Here is a 19,500-nt window from a genome sequence, read left to right on the forward strand (position 1 = left end):
AGAGAGAGAGAGAGAGAGAGAGAGAGAGAGATGATGGAGGGAGGCTGCATGGGTGTTATGGGACCAGCTGTCATCATCCAATCATGCCGGCTTTGTGCACTGACCAGGATAAGAGGCTGTTACTCAGACGACCCTAATTGGATTAGTTAGATGCACAAATGAGAGAGCGAAAGAGAAGTGGAATTGGTGTGTGTGTGTGTGTGTGTGTGTGTGTGTGTGTGTGTGTGTGTGTGTGTGTACATGAGGTAGCAACCTCTCAGACTCAGGCTAATAACCTTGATTAGGCCAGCGCCATTACATTGTTATAATATTGTGCCTCGAGAGCCAGACTATGAGGAAACACCATCATCGTATAATCACAATAACTAATGAGATTCATAAGAAGTGGCTCCATTCCAAAATGCGGATGCAGTAAGTGACTATTGTTGTCAAGGTGAACTCACCAAAAGTAGGATGTATCATTTGGAGATGAACCAAAATTTCAGGGAAAATATTCATCATGAGTCGGCAAAACATTTGGAGCTCAAGTTTCAAACTCGTGCTGAGAGAGGTCATCAGGTGTGCTGCGGGAATTTATCTAATGTCACTGATTTGGATAAAAAATGATAAGTGACTTGGCGAAGAGAAAGAAGTTGAATAAATCTGCTGATGAAATTTGAAGTCAAAGCACATTGGAGAGTGGAAGCGATCACGGTTGTTTGGCTGGTATGCCGTTCTATTTCTCCCCATACCCGACTGAATGTTCCTCCTTGCGCGAGTGTTTACCATGAAATGGAGAGAGGTCTACATCAGCCCAATTGTAGCTGGTGGCGATGCGGCAACTTTCCTTCAGCCAGTCCAGGTTTGGGTACCAATCTGAAGTCATGCCTGGAAGAAAGGCGATGGTAAAAAAGTATATTATCCATCCATCCATTTTCTGATCTGCTTTATCCTCACAAGCGTCGCGGGGTGTGCTGGAGCCTATCCCAGTTGACTTCGGGTAGTAGGCAGGGGACACCCTGAACCGGTTGCCAGCCAATCGCAGGGCATACAGAGACGAACAACCATCCGTGCTCACACTCACACCTAGGGACAATTTGGAGTGCCCACTCAACCTGCCAGGCATGTTTTTGGAATGTGGGAGGAAAACGGAGTACCCGGAGAAAACCCACGCAGGCCCGAGGAGAACATGCAAACTCCACACAGGGAGGCCGGAGCTGGAATTGAACCCGGTACCTCTGCACTGTGAGGTCGACGCGCTAACCACTGGACCGCCAAAAGTATATAACATCTTCAAAATATTATGACAGTGGACACCCGCATATTCGCGACTCACCACTCAATATTTTAGGGAGTATTTGCATTTTTTTTTTTTACACCCTATATTCTACCCCCAGTGCCGGTCCCAAGCCCGGAGAAATGGGGAGGGTTGCGTCAGGAATGGCATCCGGCGTAAAACTTTTGCCAAGACGACCATGCGAGTTGGTAGGACGGTTTACAGGGGCGGATGGAAATTACTGACTCGCTGTGGCGACCCCTGAATAGGGACGTGCCGAAAGGAGAAGAAGAAGATTCTACCCATTGTTTTCCATAGAAAACATTGTTCATCAGCTTTTTTTCACAATTTTGGGAAGATTTAAAAAATTATCATAAATAAATCAAAAAAGCTAATCTCCTCAATATATTTTCTCCATATGCTCCAAAAACTTTATTGAAACAGTAAATTGTCAATCCATCTGAATATGAGGGTAACCAGTTGGTTGTCTCAACTCAACGTCAATTAGTTATGACACGCCCGCTTGGCCATCACTGGCTGGTTCATTTTGTGTACAGTTAGAAAAACTTATACTTATGTCTTGAAATTTTATTTAGTTTTTTTTCCTGTTTTTAATACATGCGTTTTTATGCCTTGAATTTGTAAAAAAAAAAAAAAAAAAAAAATCTGATTTTTATTTTTCACGAATGAAGGGTTCGATGAATTAACTGGTTTGGGTTTGGTACCTCTAACAAGGTTAAGAACCACTGCCCTAATGAGAACATTTTGAAGCTGGATGGACGAATTTAACAGTCCTGCTCTAACATCTGTTCCAGAGTAAACCACAAGGAGGCGCAGCTCCACACAGAAATATTCCAGTCATCGCTCTGTGCCTTTGTGCAAATTAAAGAGGTGAAGCAGCTTCCAACCAGCACAAACAAAACAATAGATGCTCAGGCCTCATAGCAAAGACGGATGGATTGCTCATTTTCATCCTCAGCTTGGAGGAGAGAATCGCAAACGGAGAATCAAATATCGCGTATGAATAATTGCCTGTCAAAGAGCTTTATTGATAACACACACATGCGCACACACATGCACAGAATGAGGCAAAGCAGAAGAGCAGGAACGATATGAGAAAGCAACGCGTTGGTGAAATCCTCAGTCAAACTGGTTGTATGAGTCGCTGTGAGATGTGACAGAGGGAGGAGTGCAATCTAAAAGCAATGAAGGCATGCAGAAAGACACAGCGATAATATGAACCACACCGTGGCGTTGGAATAAGGGTTGAATTACTGCTTGGCATTGATTGGCAACGCTATAGATTAAATATGAAACATAAAAGGTTAAGGTGCACTGGCAGGAAGCGTTGCTCTTACTAGAATCAGGAAAAAAGAGATAAAGGAGAGAAAGAAGCTCCGCAGAGCAGTTCCAGTTCATTTTTCTTTCTCTCTGAAACATGCGAAACTGTCGTCTTAATCAAAATTGAAAAGCAGCCGTGTGCAATTGCATTTTGCCCAGCCGAGTTGGGGGACAGTTGACTTCATGCATGTCTCCTCTCTAAATAGACTTGCTTGTATTGCGTCTAATGTATGCTTTTGTAGCAGTTTGTTTTTTTTCTCACGAGCATTACACACTCATACAGAACCCAAATGCACAAACAGAACCCACTGCATGAGGACCAGAATGAGGAGATGAATTATATTCAAGGAGGCAGCATGAAAAAAAAAAAAATCACTGGTGAAGAAAAGCGGCGAGCGCGTATCATACCACAACATCCACAGCTAAGGCGGCACAGTAGCCGCACTACGCTAATAATATCACGTTTGCTTATTTTTGTGTTTTGCGGTCGGTGACAGACGGACAGATCAACCTGTCTCACCTGTCGTGGGGCAGCTCTGTCCACTGTGAGTCTGATGGGAGAGAGATGGGTGCTGGCCATGGGTGGACAGGTGATGCTGAGGGTGGTGGGCGTGGTGATGGTTGTGTTGATGATGGTGGCTGCCACCCGCTGTGCCGCCGCCATTCCCTGTGCCCGGTGAGTGCTGATAAGAGCAGGCTGTCCGAGTCGGATGGTTCGAGTCCCCGGGCATAACCATCAAAGCTGTCAGAGAACACGACACAACATCAACCGGGATGACATCACCAGCATCTTGAAATGTATTGTTCCAATTCATGATCAATCACAAATGAACGCCAAAATAGAGTTTCTATTGAGATATTCAATCGAGGGCAGCATGGCACTGATGTCTCAAGACATCCGCATCGCTAGTTGGACGAAAATAAATAGAATCGAATCAGGGGTGGAAATAACTGTCAAAAATATGTTGAAGGCGCACAATGGGGTAAGTGCAATGACTGCGTATGTTTTTCAACAGCACAATACTAGATCGACCAATTGTTCAAAATGCTACGGTGGGAAACAGAGAAAACAACTTTGCATTGTTTGCATCACTTGGAAGCAGACAATAATGGATGAAAATGAGGGTCTCCGCTATTCTTCGCATAGTAAGGAGATGAAATTGTGTCCAATTTGGTTTAGATCCAAATTAGGTGGGGCCACGTGCACCACTCTGGGCCATTAAAAGATTATTTGTTCGACTTTTCTTTTTCCCTTAATTACTCAATGAATACTGAACAACGATGAACACAAATACAAGCCACAGTCACAAATGATAAAAGAATGATCACATTTAATCTGCTACTGTTCATAACCTCTGCCCATGTAGCATACATTTAAAAACACAGTCCAACAATTCACGAGATTTAACATGCAATGAACAGGGTGGGGAAGGGAGGGGAGGAGGGGGCGGGGGGGAAGCATCACAATCTGTGAAACGAGCTGCACACAGTAGGTGCGCTCAAGTCTCTCGAGCTGTGGCACGGGGGGAGGGGGCAGAGTGAATAGGAATCCAGCGAGGACGTTGACATTGCACCTGCAGCGCAAGGCCAAGACCTCATCAGTCACAGGCTCGGGGTGGAGTTATAGAGAGGAGGAGATTTTTTCCATCCAGGGATAAGTCCAGATAACAATTGTTTTGGGAACAGGCCGTCTACAATCTCAGACAGCCTTGAATGTCTTTTAGCATGCGACTCTCCATGGCATCAATCTGCCGAATTCATGATCAATCAGTCAATCAATTTTCCAGGACGGTACAACTTCTCCGGGGCTTTTCCGTTTTGCGAAGTGACTTCAACTTTGCGGTTGAGTTCAGTTAGCAAATGAGTCTGAGTGTTGATCACCCGCACCACATTCTCCATGTTGGCATTCAGCTTATTTCCTTCCAATGAAGCTGCCCCCACCGGCTGAATTTTGCGATAGATCAGGAAACGGCTAACACCAAGCAGCAGGATACCTCTTATCATAATCCCGATAATGTAGATGCCTCCCACAACCACTATGGACAATATTGTCAAGCACACTATTTCCCACTTCTGCGGGTGTCCAACTGAAGGCCCGGGGGCAGATCTGGCCCACCACATCATTTTATGTGGCCCGCCAAAGCAAATCAAATGTCAACTTCTACGATGATTGCTAATATCTGCAGCAAAATGTCAACTTCGAAATAACTAATCAATGAGTGAGAAATTGTCAGCATTTTCTTGTTACACTAACTTAAACAATCGTTGAATGAAGCATCATTCGTGACCTCTTTATATGTTTTCACAATCATAACGGCCCTCCATGGGAAACGGTCACTACAATGGGGCCCGTGACAAAAATGAGTTTGATACTCCTGATCTAAGGTGTACCCCGCAGCAAATGTCTCAGCGGGGCAAGAAAGCTCCCCACCGCCTGCCCTTTTCGTCCAAATGTTTTTTTTATACATAGTGCTGAGAGTCCAGCTGTGTAAACGTGACTCACTTGGCACATGTGCTGCACATAACCTTGTCGACCTGTTGTCGACTGACATTCTCACCCATTGCAGCGAGCTGACGGCAGTTGTGTTGGAACTGCACGGCTCAGACCTCGTCAAAGATCACTGAAGTGAAACAAGAGGACAGCGGCTCTTTTCTTTGTGACCGCCAGTTCATGAGGAGTGTGACGACTCCTCAAGTGGGAACGTTCCCGGCTGTCAGCAGAGAGTCATTTTGCTTTTACCTGCCTATAAAGGTGTTTTTGTTTTATCCACTCTTTTATCCCCTTTGCTCTCTGCCAACTCGCTTGTCGCTTCAATGTCCTTTGATCCATTCTTTTTTTTTTTTTTTTTAACTACCAAACCCTTCGTGATGTGTATTCTGACTGCACGGTTTTGTGTCTTCATCTTCGGGCTTTCAAGATCAAATAAATGCCTTTTTTAATTGAACAGTGGATTTGATAGATACAATTAATGTCTTCAACGATACATTGGAGTTATAGTCTGCCGTCGACACCGCTGTCTGCAAACCCTTTTGTCCACATTTTGCTTAGAATCATATTTGAAATTCCAAAATGAACAAAAAATGTTATCACCCGAAATATTGATGAATTTCCAACATTTTGTTGAATGAAATTCAAATGAAGAACTTGCCCACTGGGCACTCTAACTAGGCTTTCAAACACATTGGAATGTATGAGACAATGATACCAATATAACTACACCTTTATCCGTGCAAAAACTACAGTACCAATGCCCATAAAAATGCAGATCAAAATGCACACGAGCTTTCAAACACGCAAAAATGTATTTCTGAATTTTAAGATAGCAAGGCCCGGCAAGCTGCCACGCAGCCGCCAAGCCATGTACAGTAAAAACAGTATATTTTCTTTTAAAACAGTACTTAACTATATTTATAATTTTATATGTATCTGTGAATGAAATAGTGATACTTGAAGTCCAAAAATGCACACTGAGCGCTGCATGTAGCAGAGAGAGAGAGAGAGAGAGAGAGAGAGAGAGAGATTTTTTAATGAAAAGTTATTAACAAAGTGAAAAAAGTTTTCATGCAATAAACACATTAGTGTCGTACTTTCATGCATTTAAAAGCTAAAAACTAGTCCCAAACACCAGAGGTAGGTTACCAGACCCACTGGGAGCACTTTACCAAGTCTCAAATTCACAAATGTAATGCAAGTTCACACTTTGGTAGCCTCTGAATCAACAATCTCGATCATATCTATCATTTGAGGTGCTCTATCAAAATCATCATGGTATTTTTTCCTTCATACGCATTTCAGACCCCAAATGGATGGAAACCATCGCAAATCCAGCGAGGCGCATTACTGTCCTCGGAACAAGACCATTCATGCCTCTGGAGGAAATGTAGAGAGCGAGAGTGGAGGTTGATCAGAGGGTGGTGGGATGCAAGGAAGGCCCAAGTGGGAGGAGGCCGTGTGACCTGAAAGCTTCAGGAAGCAATTAGCGAGCTGCTTCACAAACTTTAGAAGCAATCTAATTAGCTTCTATCAAAGCTGCAGATGTGTTTGTCTTTTTCTTGCCTTCCGATGAATTCTTCGCTCTTAATTGCCTCGGCTCGTTTGACTGAGCGGGCCGTAAAATGCAGATATGCGGAACAGCAGATTGTTTGTTTATTAAAATACAATAGAGGCGGAGATAGCGTGTGCTGGGAGGTTAATGCAGCAACGCTTCCCGTGCTGTGAAAGCAATATTAAAGTTGCACATCAATTGCGAGAGCTTAAGCTTGACAGTTAATTATGGGCAGGAAGCCTAACATGCAGCGATTTTGGCCCCTGTGAACCAGCCTAAGAGCAGACGTCCGACAGGCAAACACGAGCGGATAAAGTGGAGTCCAAAACAAGACCAACGCCGACACCCACCTTGCTGCGAGAACGACTGCTCAAAGACACACTTGTACAGGCTTCGGAAGGACGCGCTCAGGTCCTCGAAGTCCGAGAAGCAGATGTGCTTGTCTCGTGACTCTGGCACGGGCAGAGCGTACTGGGGTTGCGCAGGAGGAGGGGGAGGCCGCGTGGGCTGGGTGGGCTGCTGAAGACTCAGGGACTGGGACGAAGGCTCGGAGTGACTGCTAACCTGTGGGGGGCAGAGGAACAGACGACGTACAACTGTTACTTAATAACTTAAGAAATTACTTAAGAAGAAATTACTTAAGAAAATTATGCAGTAAACCACCACTAATGGGGGAATCGGGCTCGTGATTGTGGACATGCTAGCACCTAGCTCGGTGCATGGTGCTGATATTTGCTGAGTATTGTTTGTGTATCTAATCTGAGCCTCTGTTTTAAATGCTTTGCCACCATCTTGTGGTGAAGTGTCAATTATTCATGAGTTTTCGCTATTTGTGGCAGGGATTGGCCCCTATCCCCTGCAAAGAGCTGAATTTCACTGGTTACAAAAAAAAAAATGGGCATTTCTTCTGAATGTTGACTGTCTTCCCTTACTCCCCTCATCCAAGCTGTCATCTTCCGCAAAATCCACCCTTCTACAAAAGCACTCTGCTTTTATCCCTTTTCAATTTGAAACCCACTTAGTATGACGCATCCGCCTCGCATTCCGCCTCCAGCCAATAATGGCGAACTTTCCATCAAGTACATCGTTGTCTGCAAGCTTTCTGCCATCAGTAATCACAGTCAGTCAGGAGGGGGGATCACCTACAACAGGTAATGAGGCCCAACTAACCCCCGAGCCCGTCCAGCCGGACCACAGATGAGGTGTGAAATGACGGCGTTGGAAGGAAACAGGGTGGAGGGGTCGTGGAAAACAAAAGACGGCCTCTTGAAATGAGAGGTTAATAAGATAGATGAGATGGCGCTGACCTTTGCTCGTGCAGGCGGGAGCTGAGCGGGGGGTAGATGCTAAATAGGTTTGTGACTATCAGAAGGCAAACGCAATGAACAGATTTTCTCCTTTAGAGCTGCACCTACTTTGAAATAAAAATGTTTTTGGACTTCAGGTTGATATTTTATTTACCAAGTACTTTGAAGGGGCAGACACCACAAATACTGCACAGTATACTGTAACACCCAGCCAGTAGACTGGCTGACCAAGCATCCAAATTTGTATGCTTGAACCAAATCAGCAGAAAATATGTCGAAATGCTATTTTGCAGCAAGGAATGTCAAAGAATTCTTGACAAAAGAATAATTTCTTACCGGTGTGTAGCTGTGCAAGCTTCCGCCACTGCTCACAGTAGAGTTCAAGTTGTTCAGATTGACAGATGTCAAGCTCTGCTCAGAGAGACTGTTGCTCAGGCTGCCGGGACTTTCACAGTCGTCTGCTTCCGGGCTGTACAGTGCTACCTGCAAGCACGTGTACACATATACTGTACAGGTCTTTTAAGCGCAAAACATCTTCTTTTTGTTCTACTCCAATTCTAAAGTCTTTACACTGGTTCCCAGTCATCTATGGAACAGGCTTTAAAATTCTACTACCGGTCTACAAATTAGCGTATGGTTTAAGTTATTGGAAAATATGGTTAAATGTCTGATGTCTGCTGATTCGGGTCAATTCATGGAACCCAGTCTTGAAAGCAAACATGGTGAAGCAGCATTTAGCCGTTTTGCTCCACACAAATGGAATTCGCTGCTGAAAGAAATGAAGTCAGCCCCACACGTTAATGTATTTCCATCCTGATTATAAACTATGTATTTTTTTCCACATATTTATGTTTGAACTCTTTTGAAGCATTTGTTTTTTCATAGTTAGAACAAATCTTGCACACTATCTTTTATTTATGTATTTTGTATTTAAATATCTTGAGGTTCTTGGTTTTGAAATCGTTTTAAATGTTGTAAATTGAATATATGAGGCTATATACTGTCATAAAGCTGCCTTGACTAGCACAGATTGGGTCTAAGCAGTTACCTCTCCAGTGACCACTTCCGTTTTATCTGGTGGCGACCGAGCGGAAAGCTCTTAAAAGCCATGGCTGAGCATTGTGTTGAATCCCAAATCTTGTTTGGTTGCATTGTCAGAGTTGTGAAACAGAGCGTCAGTGGTGCCTCGGGCTACATTTAATTGTTCAGACAAATGAGAGACAAAGCCTCTGAGTGAGACAACGAGTACATCAAAGTCTGTTGCAGTGCGCCACTCAGTCAAGTATTTTGATGTATGGGTTTGTCGCAGCAAAAAAAATGTACAGTCAAGTGATTTATGAGGGCAATTTGAGGTTTGCATATAAACAAAATGCCATCCATCCATTCACTATCTATTTTGCTTATGCTTTTCAAGGTTACAGGAGGGGCTGGAGCCTATGCAGCTGACTTATGGCGAGAGTCCGGTTCCACCCAGGACAGTGCTGAGGTCTACCGTGAATGCGGCGGTGAGTGATACTGGTATTTATTTGCTGCAACAGTGTTAAGAAATTGTCTTTTGACGTGCTTAAATGCAAATGCCAATTGATGAATGTGTGACCCGTTTGTGGCCTCCTCTTTGTCAGGATGTGGGAGGGGACCAGTGACGTGGGCATTATCCTTCCAATCTGCGACGGCAAAGTACATTAGCGTCTATGACTTGGCACTGTTGAATGAATTGGTCTGTGAATTGGCACCTGCGTGACACGCTGAACTGTGCGAGGGAAACAATAATCTCTTGATGCTTACATCCTGGTCTGGTTCTCACCGTGTGGCTATTGTTGTCAGGTTTCATCATCGACTTGGCCAGGTATCAAATAAACTTGAGAAAGCTCATTCCGTAAGGCCATTCGATCCAATGATGTGTAACCATTTGGCTTCTGCATCAACTCAACTCAAATGAATAATGACAATTGGACGTGTGAAGGAATTGTTGCCGAAGGAGTGACAAGGTTCGGTTTTCCAAAGCAGTCAGCCAGTTGCAAGTCTTGTTACTTGTACTTGATGCATTCCGTCAACTAAGAGGTGTGCACATGCAACACATACGACTATTTACAGTAAATGTGACTTTACGACTGCATTAGCATCGGTTAGGTGACTACAGAGCTTTGGAAATGATAAATTCTGGTAACATGGCCTTCGTTGGATCAAAAGGCTTAAACCAAAAAATATATTCAACTGTATAGGGCCTCTACAGTTGAAAATATTTTTCGCCAATCCTATAGGCGATAAAAAATTTTAGGGGGCGGGGCATCACATCCGGGGGCGGAGTGGCCATCGGGAATTTGAACAGCCGGTGTTGTCCACCAGACCAACGAGCAGATATATCACTGAAAATCAACTATTCATTCTTCATTCAAACTGCAATTTAACCATTTTTACACCAGGTAGAGCACCAACACTCATTTACATATGAGAACCAATGACAAAAGATTTCCCGTCTGAAACATTGAAGCTGTTTACGTCCATGACTTTCAAGCTATCCCATTTTAACTCACAAACAAGTTTTGTATCATAAAATACTTGACAAAACTATGGTTTTACATCTACGGGTCGAGAAATTATGTGTTTCCTGAGTGAAAGAGGCTGGAAAGTGTGAGTCGAGACCTCTGCGAGTGAAGATGGAAATGTCAAGACCCTCCCACAGGGTCCAAACACACGATGTGTGGTGAAAGATTCTGCTGCTGCTACGGCACAAATTGTCTTTGATCGAGGTTAGGGGTCAGGTACCACACACACCGTCACTGCATGTGTGTGTTTCTGTGTGTGTGGGTGCATGTGCGGATTCTTGAGTGTCCTCTGACCCTGACACACACACACACACAGGCACATACACACAAACATACGGCTTGACCCCGGTCAGTTTCTTTGACACTGTGTGCTTCGTTGCATTTCGTGGAGGGTAAAAGTGGAAAAAAAATTGCGATGTCACAGGTTCACGTGGGCACACGAAGAATAAGCATCATTTTGAGGGTCAAGAGTACAGCGTGTGTCAGCCAGTCCCGTTATCTTCAAAGACTTCTGTTTCCATCCAATGTTATTTTGTCATTGAAAATGTCCGACTCATCCTCGGCCCTGTCGTCTGTAAAGATGACGTGAGCAGAAGGTTAAGATCGACAGTCGAAACTTTGTTTGATGACTTGAATCGATCCGTACGAAGTGAAGGAGGAGGACTTCTCAACTGACTGTGAAATCTTGACTGTGAATTATTTAGTGAACGCTCAACGTGCATACACATTACAAGACTTACAAATTACAAGTATTTTGTGTGTGGGTGGGTGGGCCAAAGATGTCCAACATCTCTGGATCGAATTCTCATCATCGTGACGGCAAGTCTGACATGATATGCCAAAACAAACGCTAGCTAGGCTGAAAGACGGCTAAGCGCAATGTGCACTGCATTCATTGCTTGACTTGTGAGTTTTAGAAGTAATTTATTTATGCTGAGACTTTTTAGTGAATGCACAATATAATTCTTCTTTTTTTAATGGATAATTTATGGCAAATGTATTGGCTATAGTAACAGTAAGCTTCGTTTCACATCCCTGTTCACCTTATTATTGTACCCGTGAACAGCACGTGTTCACCATTGTCAAGTCACTTGCTGCAAACACGCAATTTCCACAGATTTTGCATTTGCTCAATGAGACACAAGGGTTCGTTTGCGCCACAATATGGCCGTCAGGAAGATTGGCGAGGTTCTGTGACGTCACGTCACGTGAATGAAATGGATCGTTACTCAAAGTTCACCCGTTTACAAAAGGAAGGGAAATGTTGATCACATATGTAAAATAACTCAGAAGACAAAAACAGTAGGTATACATCCATCATCCCCTCCTACCTTGTTTGTCACCGTATTGATGGCCAGAGTGGGAGACGCTCCACCTGACATGATGCAGTCCATTCGCAGAGACTCCGACTCCAAGCTGTAAGGGGTTGACGCCTGCAATGAGAGAAGGAAGAAATGTTTTTTTTTTCAAAACATGAACACTAAATGCTCATTAGAATTGCAATGTATTGCTTTGTACAAGTTCACTGTCCGACACATTGAAAGGAAAGACAAATCATTTCGTGCTTTGCGGGGACAGTGGGAGAGAGAGAGGGAGAGGGCTAGCATATACTGTCCTACCTGACTTCATATTTTTAATTTGTAAATAGCCGTTTGCCTCATAAATTACGCTACAACCTTCATCAAGTTTGATCGCAGAAAGCTAATGACTGCCATTTTTGACAGCACTCTATCATACCATTAGCATATCAATAATATTACCAGGTCAGCTTACTTTCGCCTCCGCACTGAAGTGCACACGTACTAAAGCGTGGAACTGCCAATGTGGAGTAAACGTTTATGAGTGGCAAAATACCCAGTGGCATCCTGGGGAAAATTTTTTTCAGCATTTAGCCAACATACTTTCAAACCTACTTTGCACATACTTTTGAATGTGTTTGCAAATAAGTTCAAACGTGTACAGGAACAAGAATTGTATTGAAACAGAATGGCTACTTGTGACCTTTTTAATATTTTTAGACTTAAATTAACATGAATGAAATACAATCAATAAATTACTAGGGCTGGGAGCTAGAAAGACCTCTGATGGGGCTATCACACCCCTTAACCCCATCTTAGCGCCGCGCATGGCTAGCTGCCAATTTGAGACGGTAACATAGCATACAGTACACATCTTCACTCAGTGCTCCTTCCTGTCAAACAGTACAAAGTCAAACGCCTGACACCAGTCACAAAAGATCAATATAAAAGTCAAAAGTCCTTTGTTCAGAAAACGTTTGAGTTAAAGTTGTATAAAACCAATTGTAATGGGGAAGAAGCAGGTGGTTTAGCCCTACCAAAAACCCAAATCAGCAGAACACATTGTTTAACGTAACCAACAATGCTCAGACATCTGTGACTACAGGTTATCTTACCTTTCGTGACGAAGAAACTCTCGCGAAGTGTACTTTGACACTACCTGAGTTTCAAATGTGTGTCTGCGTTATGCTAACTTCAAGTGGATATTCCTCTTCTCTAATGAACTATGTTTTCTCATAACCATCGCATTCATTTCGAATAAGCGCCACCAAAAAAATAAAGATATAAAAGTTAAAACACAGGCAGAGTTAATTCCTGCCAGGAATTAGATTTTGAAAGTTACACTGGCAAACGTGTGTTATGGGGACCAGGTGTGTATTTAATCATTTGGCGGGGCCCAAGGCAAACTCAGTCATGGGGCCTTCCACAGCCAGGTACAGGAAACTTTTTTTAATGAGTAATGTTTATCATTAACTAAAAAGTGTGAATTTATGAAAATGACATCCTTTTTAGGATTATTCACTCTGTCACAACGTCTGGTAAATCCACCCCAATGCGCACATCATGAAGATGCTTCTAACTTCCGGGGTTATTTTTGACCGAATTTTGGTCCAACTTTTGGGTGTTGGAACTCGAACGTTTGATATTGCCGACGTTGGGGTAGTGTTCTTTTGCATGGGTTCAGACCTTGAGTTGACTGTTTCTTTGGTTTACTCATACATAAAAGCATAGGTCTAATATGATTTCTGTTAATTAGAAACATGCAGAGGAGGGTGTGAGTAAAAATGAGGGAGGAAATGAAATGTGACATTGCTTATGAGAAATGTCTGAATGTTGCAAATTTATGATTACGTCGGGAGCCTCCTGAATCACCAGAGGGCCCGCGGCTGGCTGCAACTGTGCGAACTATTTGAGGCGCGCTTCATTTAAATTGCCGGACACTTAAGCGACCCACAAAGTGGACACATCACACGCACGAAGATGCATCAAAGCATCCTCATGCATAATTCAAGCGTGGTGAATGTATTCAAGGGAGTTCATCGCTCTGTGTCCTCAGAGAGCCGCGGAAGGGTTAACGGGATTTGAGGCCACACCGAACAAGCCAAAGATCAATGAGGGGCAAATTTGACACCCGGAAAAAAATATATAAAAAAAGGTGGATTATATTTTCTCGAGCCTGACTCCTTTTCGGGTTCAAGGCTGCTTTCTGTGCCGCCTTCCCAAACTGCTTACAGTAAGAGGATTGGTTGGTAACAATGCAATCTTTAATTTATGATAAACTCCCAAAGAAACAGGATGCTGTCTCCCTGGTGGAGCCAGTTACAAAGCAGACGGCGGCGGGATGCGGAGGGGAGTGGAAGAAGGGAAGAGAGATAATTGAGCGGTGGCAGACAGGCTCGGAGTGAAGCAAATAAAGAGAGTGATTAATCTGAGAGATGCAGGTAGGCTGCCTGTCTACACATTGAGACAATGCATGCATGCAGCCGCGGTTTAGCCCTGCATCCTGATGACTTAAAGCCAAGAAACACCCAGACATATTTAGCAGACCTTTTTTTTTTCCTCCTTTCCTGATGATAATGCTTCGTACTTAAAACCTGCCTCCTGCCTCGCCTCAGCCCATGTGACAGCCCGCGGTGTGTCTGCCAGCGGTGTAAGCGAGGCGTAAGAAAAGGGGTCGAAGGGCCCATCCATATAAGACGAGATGACAAGCCTCAGAATTAATTAATGTTTGTAATTTAAAAGAAAAAAAAAATCCCCGGTGAAGAAAATATGTCTAACGGCAGCCTGAGGCCTTGTGTGGTAATTAACTGGAACATAAGACTGGAATACTCTCCCTCAGCTCCCTCATCTCCTTGTTATCTGGTTCCCCTTGCAGCGTGACTTTTTCCTCTCCGTCTCATCGTCTAATTCCTCTCTGGATGCTCTCCTTTCGCCCCTTCCCGTTATTTCTCATGCCTCCTCTGTCTTTTCCCTTCAAAAGTCTGATTGCGCTTTTTGTCACCGCGAGCCCGCCTGAAGCCTGCACGCCTCCCGCCGGAGATGCGCGCAGGCAGGTATGCAGGCCGACACACAGGCAGGCAGACAGAGCTGGAGATAATGATCAAGATTCAGTCGCAAAGAGAGAGAGAGAGAGAAAGAGAGAGAGAGACAAACGATGAAATGAATACACAAGGCTAGCTATGATTAAGGAGTCGAATGGTTTTCTTTAATGAAATGGTTGCAGTGTTTGTGTGCGTGCGTATCTGCGTGTGTGCTCACATGTGCTTGTGAACAAATGGATCCCCCTTCAAAGCAGGTGACTCCAAGCAAATAAAGGACATTTTTCAAGTCCCATTATAGTCATGCGTAAAATCATGCTAAAATCGGGTACGCGAGTGCATGCTATAGGTAGGCAGGCATTTATTTATAGTACAAAACTAAAACCACTGAGAGGTAGTGAACGTTAGCCTGCCATGTAAGGTACACTTAGCCCTGTTTCAAGGTGACCAGATGTCTTTTTTTTTTTTAACCAGGTCATCCAATTTTTACATTTAACAAAAAGTATCCAGGGCGGCCAGGTGTCGAATGGTTAGCGCGTCAACCTCACAGTGCAGCGGTCGTGGGTTCGATCCCGGCTCCGGCCTTCCTATGTGGAGTTTGCATGTTCTCCCCGTGCCTGCGTGGGTTTTTTTTCCGGGTACTCCGGTTTCCTCCCACATTCCAAAAGCATTCATGGCAGGCTGATTGAACACTCGAAATTGTCCCTAGGTGTGAGTGTGAGCGCTGATGGTTGTTCGTCTCTGTGTGCCCTGTGATTGGCTGGCAACCGATTAAGGGTGTCCCCGGCCTACTTCCCGAAGACAGCTGGGATAAGCTAGAGCACCCCCCCGCGTCCCTAGTGAGGATAAAGAGGTTCGGAAAATGGACAGATGGATGGAAAAAGCATCCAGGCAGCAATTATTTTCCTTAGAATGTTTTCTTCGGTCACTAACTTGTTTCACCTTCCTTTCCATGTCCCTCTAACGTCACTGGACAAAAATTTCAGTCATTATGAACGGCACCGCTAATTGCTTATGATATCGCTCTGTCCTTGCCATCCAATTAAAAGGCTACAGCCAGCTTGTCCTGGGTAAGGTGAGTTTAATGGGGCAAGACACCCTCAAATAGCCTCCATTACATGTATGTCAATGTTAATGATGAATTTTCCATTTTGCAGTTTGGAAGAAATTAGACTGTATTACTTGCCGTATCCGAGCATGTAACATGTTCAACTGTTTTTTTCTTGTCGAATTTAGATTAGAATTTCTTTTAATCCCTCTTTAGCGCAGATCTTCTTTATAGTTGAGAAAATGCGAGTCCCTCGTGTGGCAACATTTGAGCACCAATTGTCTAAACCAGTTTCCCAATCAGGGGTACGCGCACACCTTGGGGTACATGAGCATATTGCAGAGGGTACATGAAAACATTTATTTCCCAGCTGAATAACATGTGGCACGCCCATTAAAACTGCTATCGTGCATCTAAATATTATTCTTGTTCAGTATTTTGTTTGTGATATTTCAAGTTTAGATGCCTGTTTGCCTGTTATTATTATTTGATTGTCATTTTTTTTTCAAGGTTTCATATTTATTTTTGTTCCATTTGAGGCAAAAAAAAAAGACCAGAAAAATGCCATCATAAAATGAAATGTTCAAACTAAGGAAGCCAACTATAATGATTTTTATTCATTTGCATTAAATTCTACTGTTGGAGCATCATCAACACGAACAATATGAGTCGGGGTACAACCAAAAGGTTTGTGGTACACAAGCCAAAAAAGGTTAGGAACCACTGATCCAAACTATGCAAGTGTTTAAGGAAGCACGTTGACGAGGGTGATCGAATTAAAACTCGGCGTTGACGATTTCAAGTGGTGCCATATCGCTGAAAACACAATAACGACTCACAGTACTTTCTTCAGGCCGAGTTTAATTTCCGGCTCGCACTTCCACCATCGACGCCTTGCGCAGAGTCGAGTGTGTGAAGCTTTGTATCCATTTACTACCAGTGCAGCCGTTCGTGCCTGGAGTCGGCACGTGTTGAAAAGTCTCCGTTCATCCACTGCGTCTTCCAGCCCGCAACAACTCATTTATTTCAACCAACCCCAGACACCAATTAATGCAGTCACTCTGTAGCTGTACACATATCGGCCAATGTGATGCCCACCCAAAAATGTCTCATTATTGTGGGATATGGGCAATGTAGGCTGCAAAAAAGTGCGAAAAGAAGGCTGCGCTAGTGCCTTCAAAGGACATCACTGGTCCTTAAAAGCAACTGCCGAAGTTGCATTGGGACATGGCAAGTGCTTGCACAGGGTCACTCATTACCTTCACAACCTGATTTGGCTGGAAATGTATTTTAACCCTTGCATGCACCCTGTCACCTGATGTCATGATAAGCTGTCCACTGTGGTAACCGCTGTCCCTGAAAGGGTTAAAGTAGTAGTTTGGCATTGTACAGTGAAACTCCTCTACAACGAAACCTACATGGGCGAAATACCCCCTAGTGTGAAAAAATTCTTCATGCATTAAAACCATTCCCACTTTTCTGCTCCCCCTACAACGAAAAATCCCTCTGTTGCGTTATACGAAATCTTTTTCTCTGCCCTTGCCTCGCGGCGAGATCCACTACAACGAAAACAAGCCTTCCGCAAAAGTCTCATCCAACCTCAGCCTACAGCGACTCCTACTGCTTAACTCCGAAACGGCAACGGCAAACACCACAGTTGCTTACACATGCGCAGTAGTACAGGAAGTATTTGTTATTGTTACTTTCAGACGCAGCACGAACGTTGCATTGCTAAAATGGCTACCAAATGGACCTTTGCAGACCAAGGAGTGAAGAAAAGAAAAGCTTTAACGCTTGAAGACAGAATAAAAGTAATAAAAATGAAAGATGGAGGAAGCAAAGTAAAAGACATTATCCAAGAAATTGATGGAAGTGAAAGTGAATGCTGATCGTAAATTTCGCAATTTCTTTCCCTTTTTTTTCTTTCTACGCTGGCTATATGAAGAGTATGGTCCTACTTATGCACTATTGGAATAAAAACAAAGAGTACACATATGTGTTTGTGTGTGTGTGTGTGTGTTTACATCTGAGATAAATTTGCTATAGTGAAAAGTCCCCTGTTGTGAAAAACTTCTTGCTGCAAACATGATTTTGTTGTAGAGGAGTTTCACTGTAGTGTAGATATATTATCAGTGTCAGCACGAACCATCTTCACTCTTTTAATTGAGGAAAAAAAATCATTTTCAACAGTGTCTGCCAAAGCCGTTGATACACTAAAGAATCAAAACATCCATATATTACCAACGCAAGGCATTCCAACTGAAGGCAAAAAACAGTATCAGCAGACGTATAGAAGTCAAGTTTGAACTTTCTCATTGTTGTAGGATGAACCCATATTTTCCAATGATCCCAAAGTCAAGAGCTCTGACAGGATGTGAAATGTATTTGAAACCAGCAACGAGATCGACTGACTGTGCGTATTCACACGAACAAGTGAAAGCGGAATTGAACTAAAAACCCACGGAGGGCGACATCAAACAGATATAAAACGCTTGTGTCTACAGCAATAACATGACAAGTCCTCGTAGCACTAAAGCAGGGGTGCCAAATTCATTTTTGTCGCGGGCCACATTTTAGTTACTGTTTCCCTTGGAGGGTCGTTATGATTGAAACCATATAAAGAAGTCAAGAATAACTCTTGTTTAAGTTACTATCACGAGGGGTTTCGTAACAAGAAAATGCTTAGAATATCTCTCTTATTTATTACATATGAGCATGAAAATTTTTGGTCGACATTTTAGAAAGCATCATGGAAGTTGACATGTTTGATCTGCTTTCGTGGGGCCACATAGAATGATGTGGCGGGCCAGATCTGGCCCCCGGGCCTTGAGTTCGACACCTGTGCACTAAGGCTACAACAATGGACTTTTTCAGAAGGGGAACGTTGCTCTGTTGATTTCGACACTTCATATTCATCTCATCGATCAGAGAGCTGTGAAAAAAAAAATAGCAATTTTACACGGAGTTGACCGCACCGAGACAAATCGAATCTTTTGACACGCCGAGGAGCGTGCTAATTATCTTTAAAAGGTACAATAATCAGAGTATACCCAGACAGCGAGGCGGCGGCTGGAATGGGGAGCTCACTCTGCTTTCTTTGTATTCACAGTCGCAGGTTCACGACTCAACCAGCCGCAGTCTGCTGAGTTGATGCAGGGTTACATATATTTATAGCTGCGGCTGCTGTCAATCATTCCCCCTACCTCGTCCCCCCCCCCCTTCCCAAAATCCATTTTGTTCCCCTTTGCATCTACTCAGACGCTTGTACCTGCTGCTTTTCGCGGGATCTCGAGCACAGAACGAGTCTACCAGCCTGCAATTAGCAGACACTTACATCTGGGTCAGCCCTGCTCGATCTGCAAGAAGACAGCATGCAGCAAAACTAAGGTGGGCATAAGAGATGGCGCACTTGCCGGATGACGTGCAACACGACGTTCTGTGTTTGATATTTGGGTGGTAGTTGGCATAGGTGTGCAACCGCACTGTCATTCTGAGACTTGTGTCTCATGATTTGATTTTCTTGCCTTGCTAGGTGAGAGTCAAAATATTTCGAAACAGCTGCCTGTATGATGCAGTGAAGTTTCACACCGGTTGCACTGGCTCCTTTGAAATGAGTGGCTG

General features: G+C 43.7%; 1 protein-coding gene across 1 annotated transcript in view; it reads right to left on the bottom strand.

Annotated features, from left to right (window-relative positions):
* The window catches only part of LOC109526600 (forkhead box protein J3-like), a 55,538-nt gene that overhangs the window by 3,052 nt on the left and 32,986 nt on the right, over window positions 1–19,500 (bottom strand). Inside the window, exons 4-9 of the mRNA XM_019887967.1 lie at window positions 14,328–14,352; window positions 11,827–11,928; window positions 8,286–8,432; window positions 6,993–7,206; window positions 3,117–3,338; window positions 766–867 (exon numbers count right to left, since the gene is read on the bottom strand). Coding sequence (XP_019743526.1) covers window positions 766–867; window positions 3,117–3,338; window positions 6,993–7,206; window positions 8,286–8,432; window positions 11,827–11,928; window positions 14,328–14,352 — 812 coding nt within the window. The remainder of the gene's footprint in view (window positions 1–765; window positions 868–3,116; window positions 3,339–6,992; window positions 7,207–8,285; window positions 8,433–11,826; window positions 11,929–14,327; window positions 14,353–19,500) is intronic.

Source organism: Hippocampus comes, unplaced genomic scaffold (genome assembly GCF_001891065.2).
Source record: "Hippocampus comes isolate QL1 unplaced genomic scaffold, H_comes_QL1_v1.1 scaffold14, whole genome shotgun sequence".
Lineage (NCBI taxonomy): Eukaryota > Metazoa > Chordata > Actinopteri > Syngnathiformes > Syngnathidae > Hippocampus > Hippocampus comes.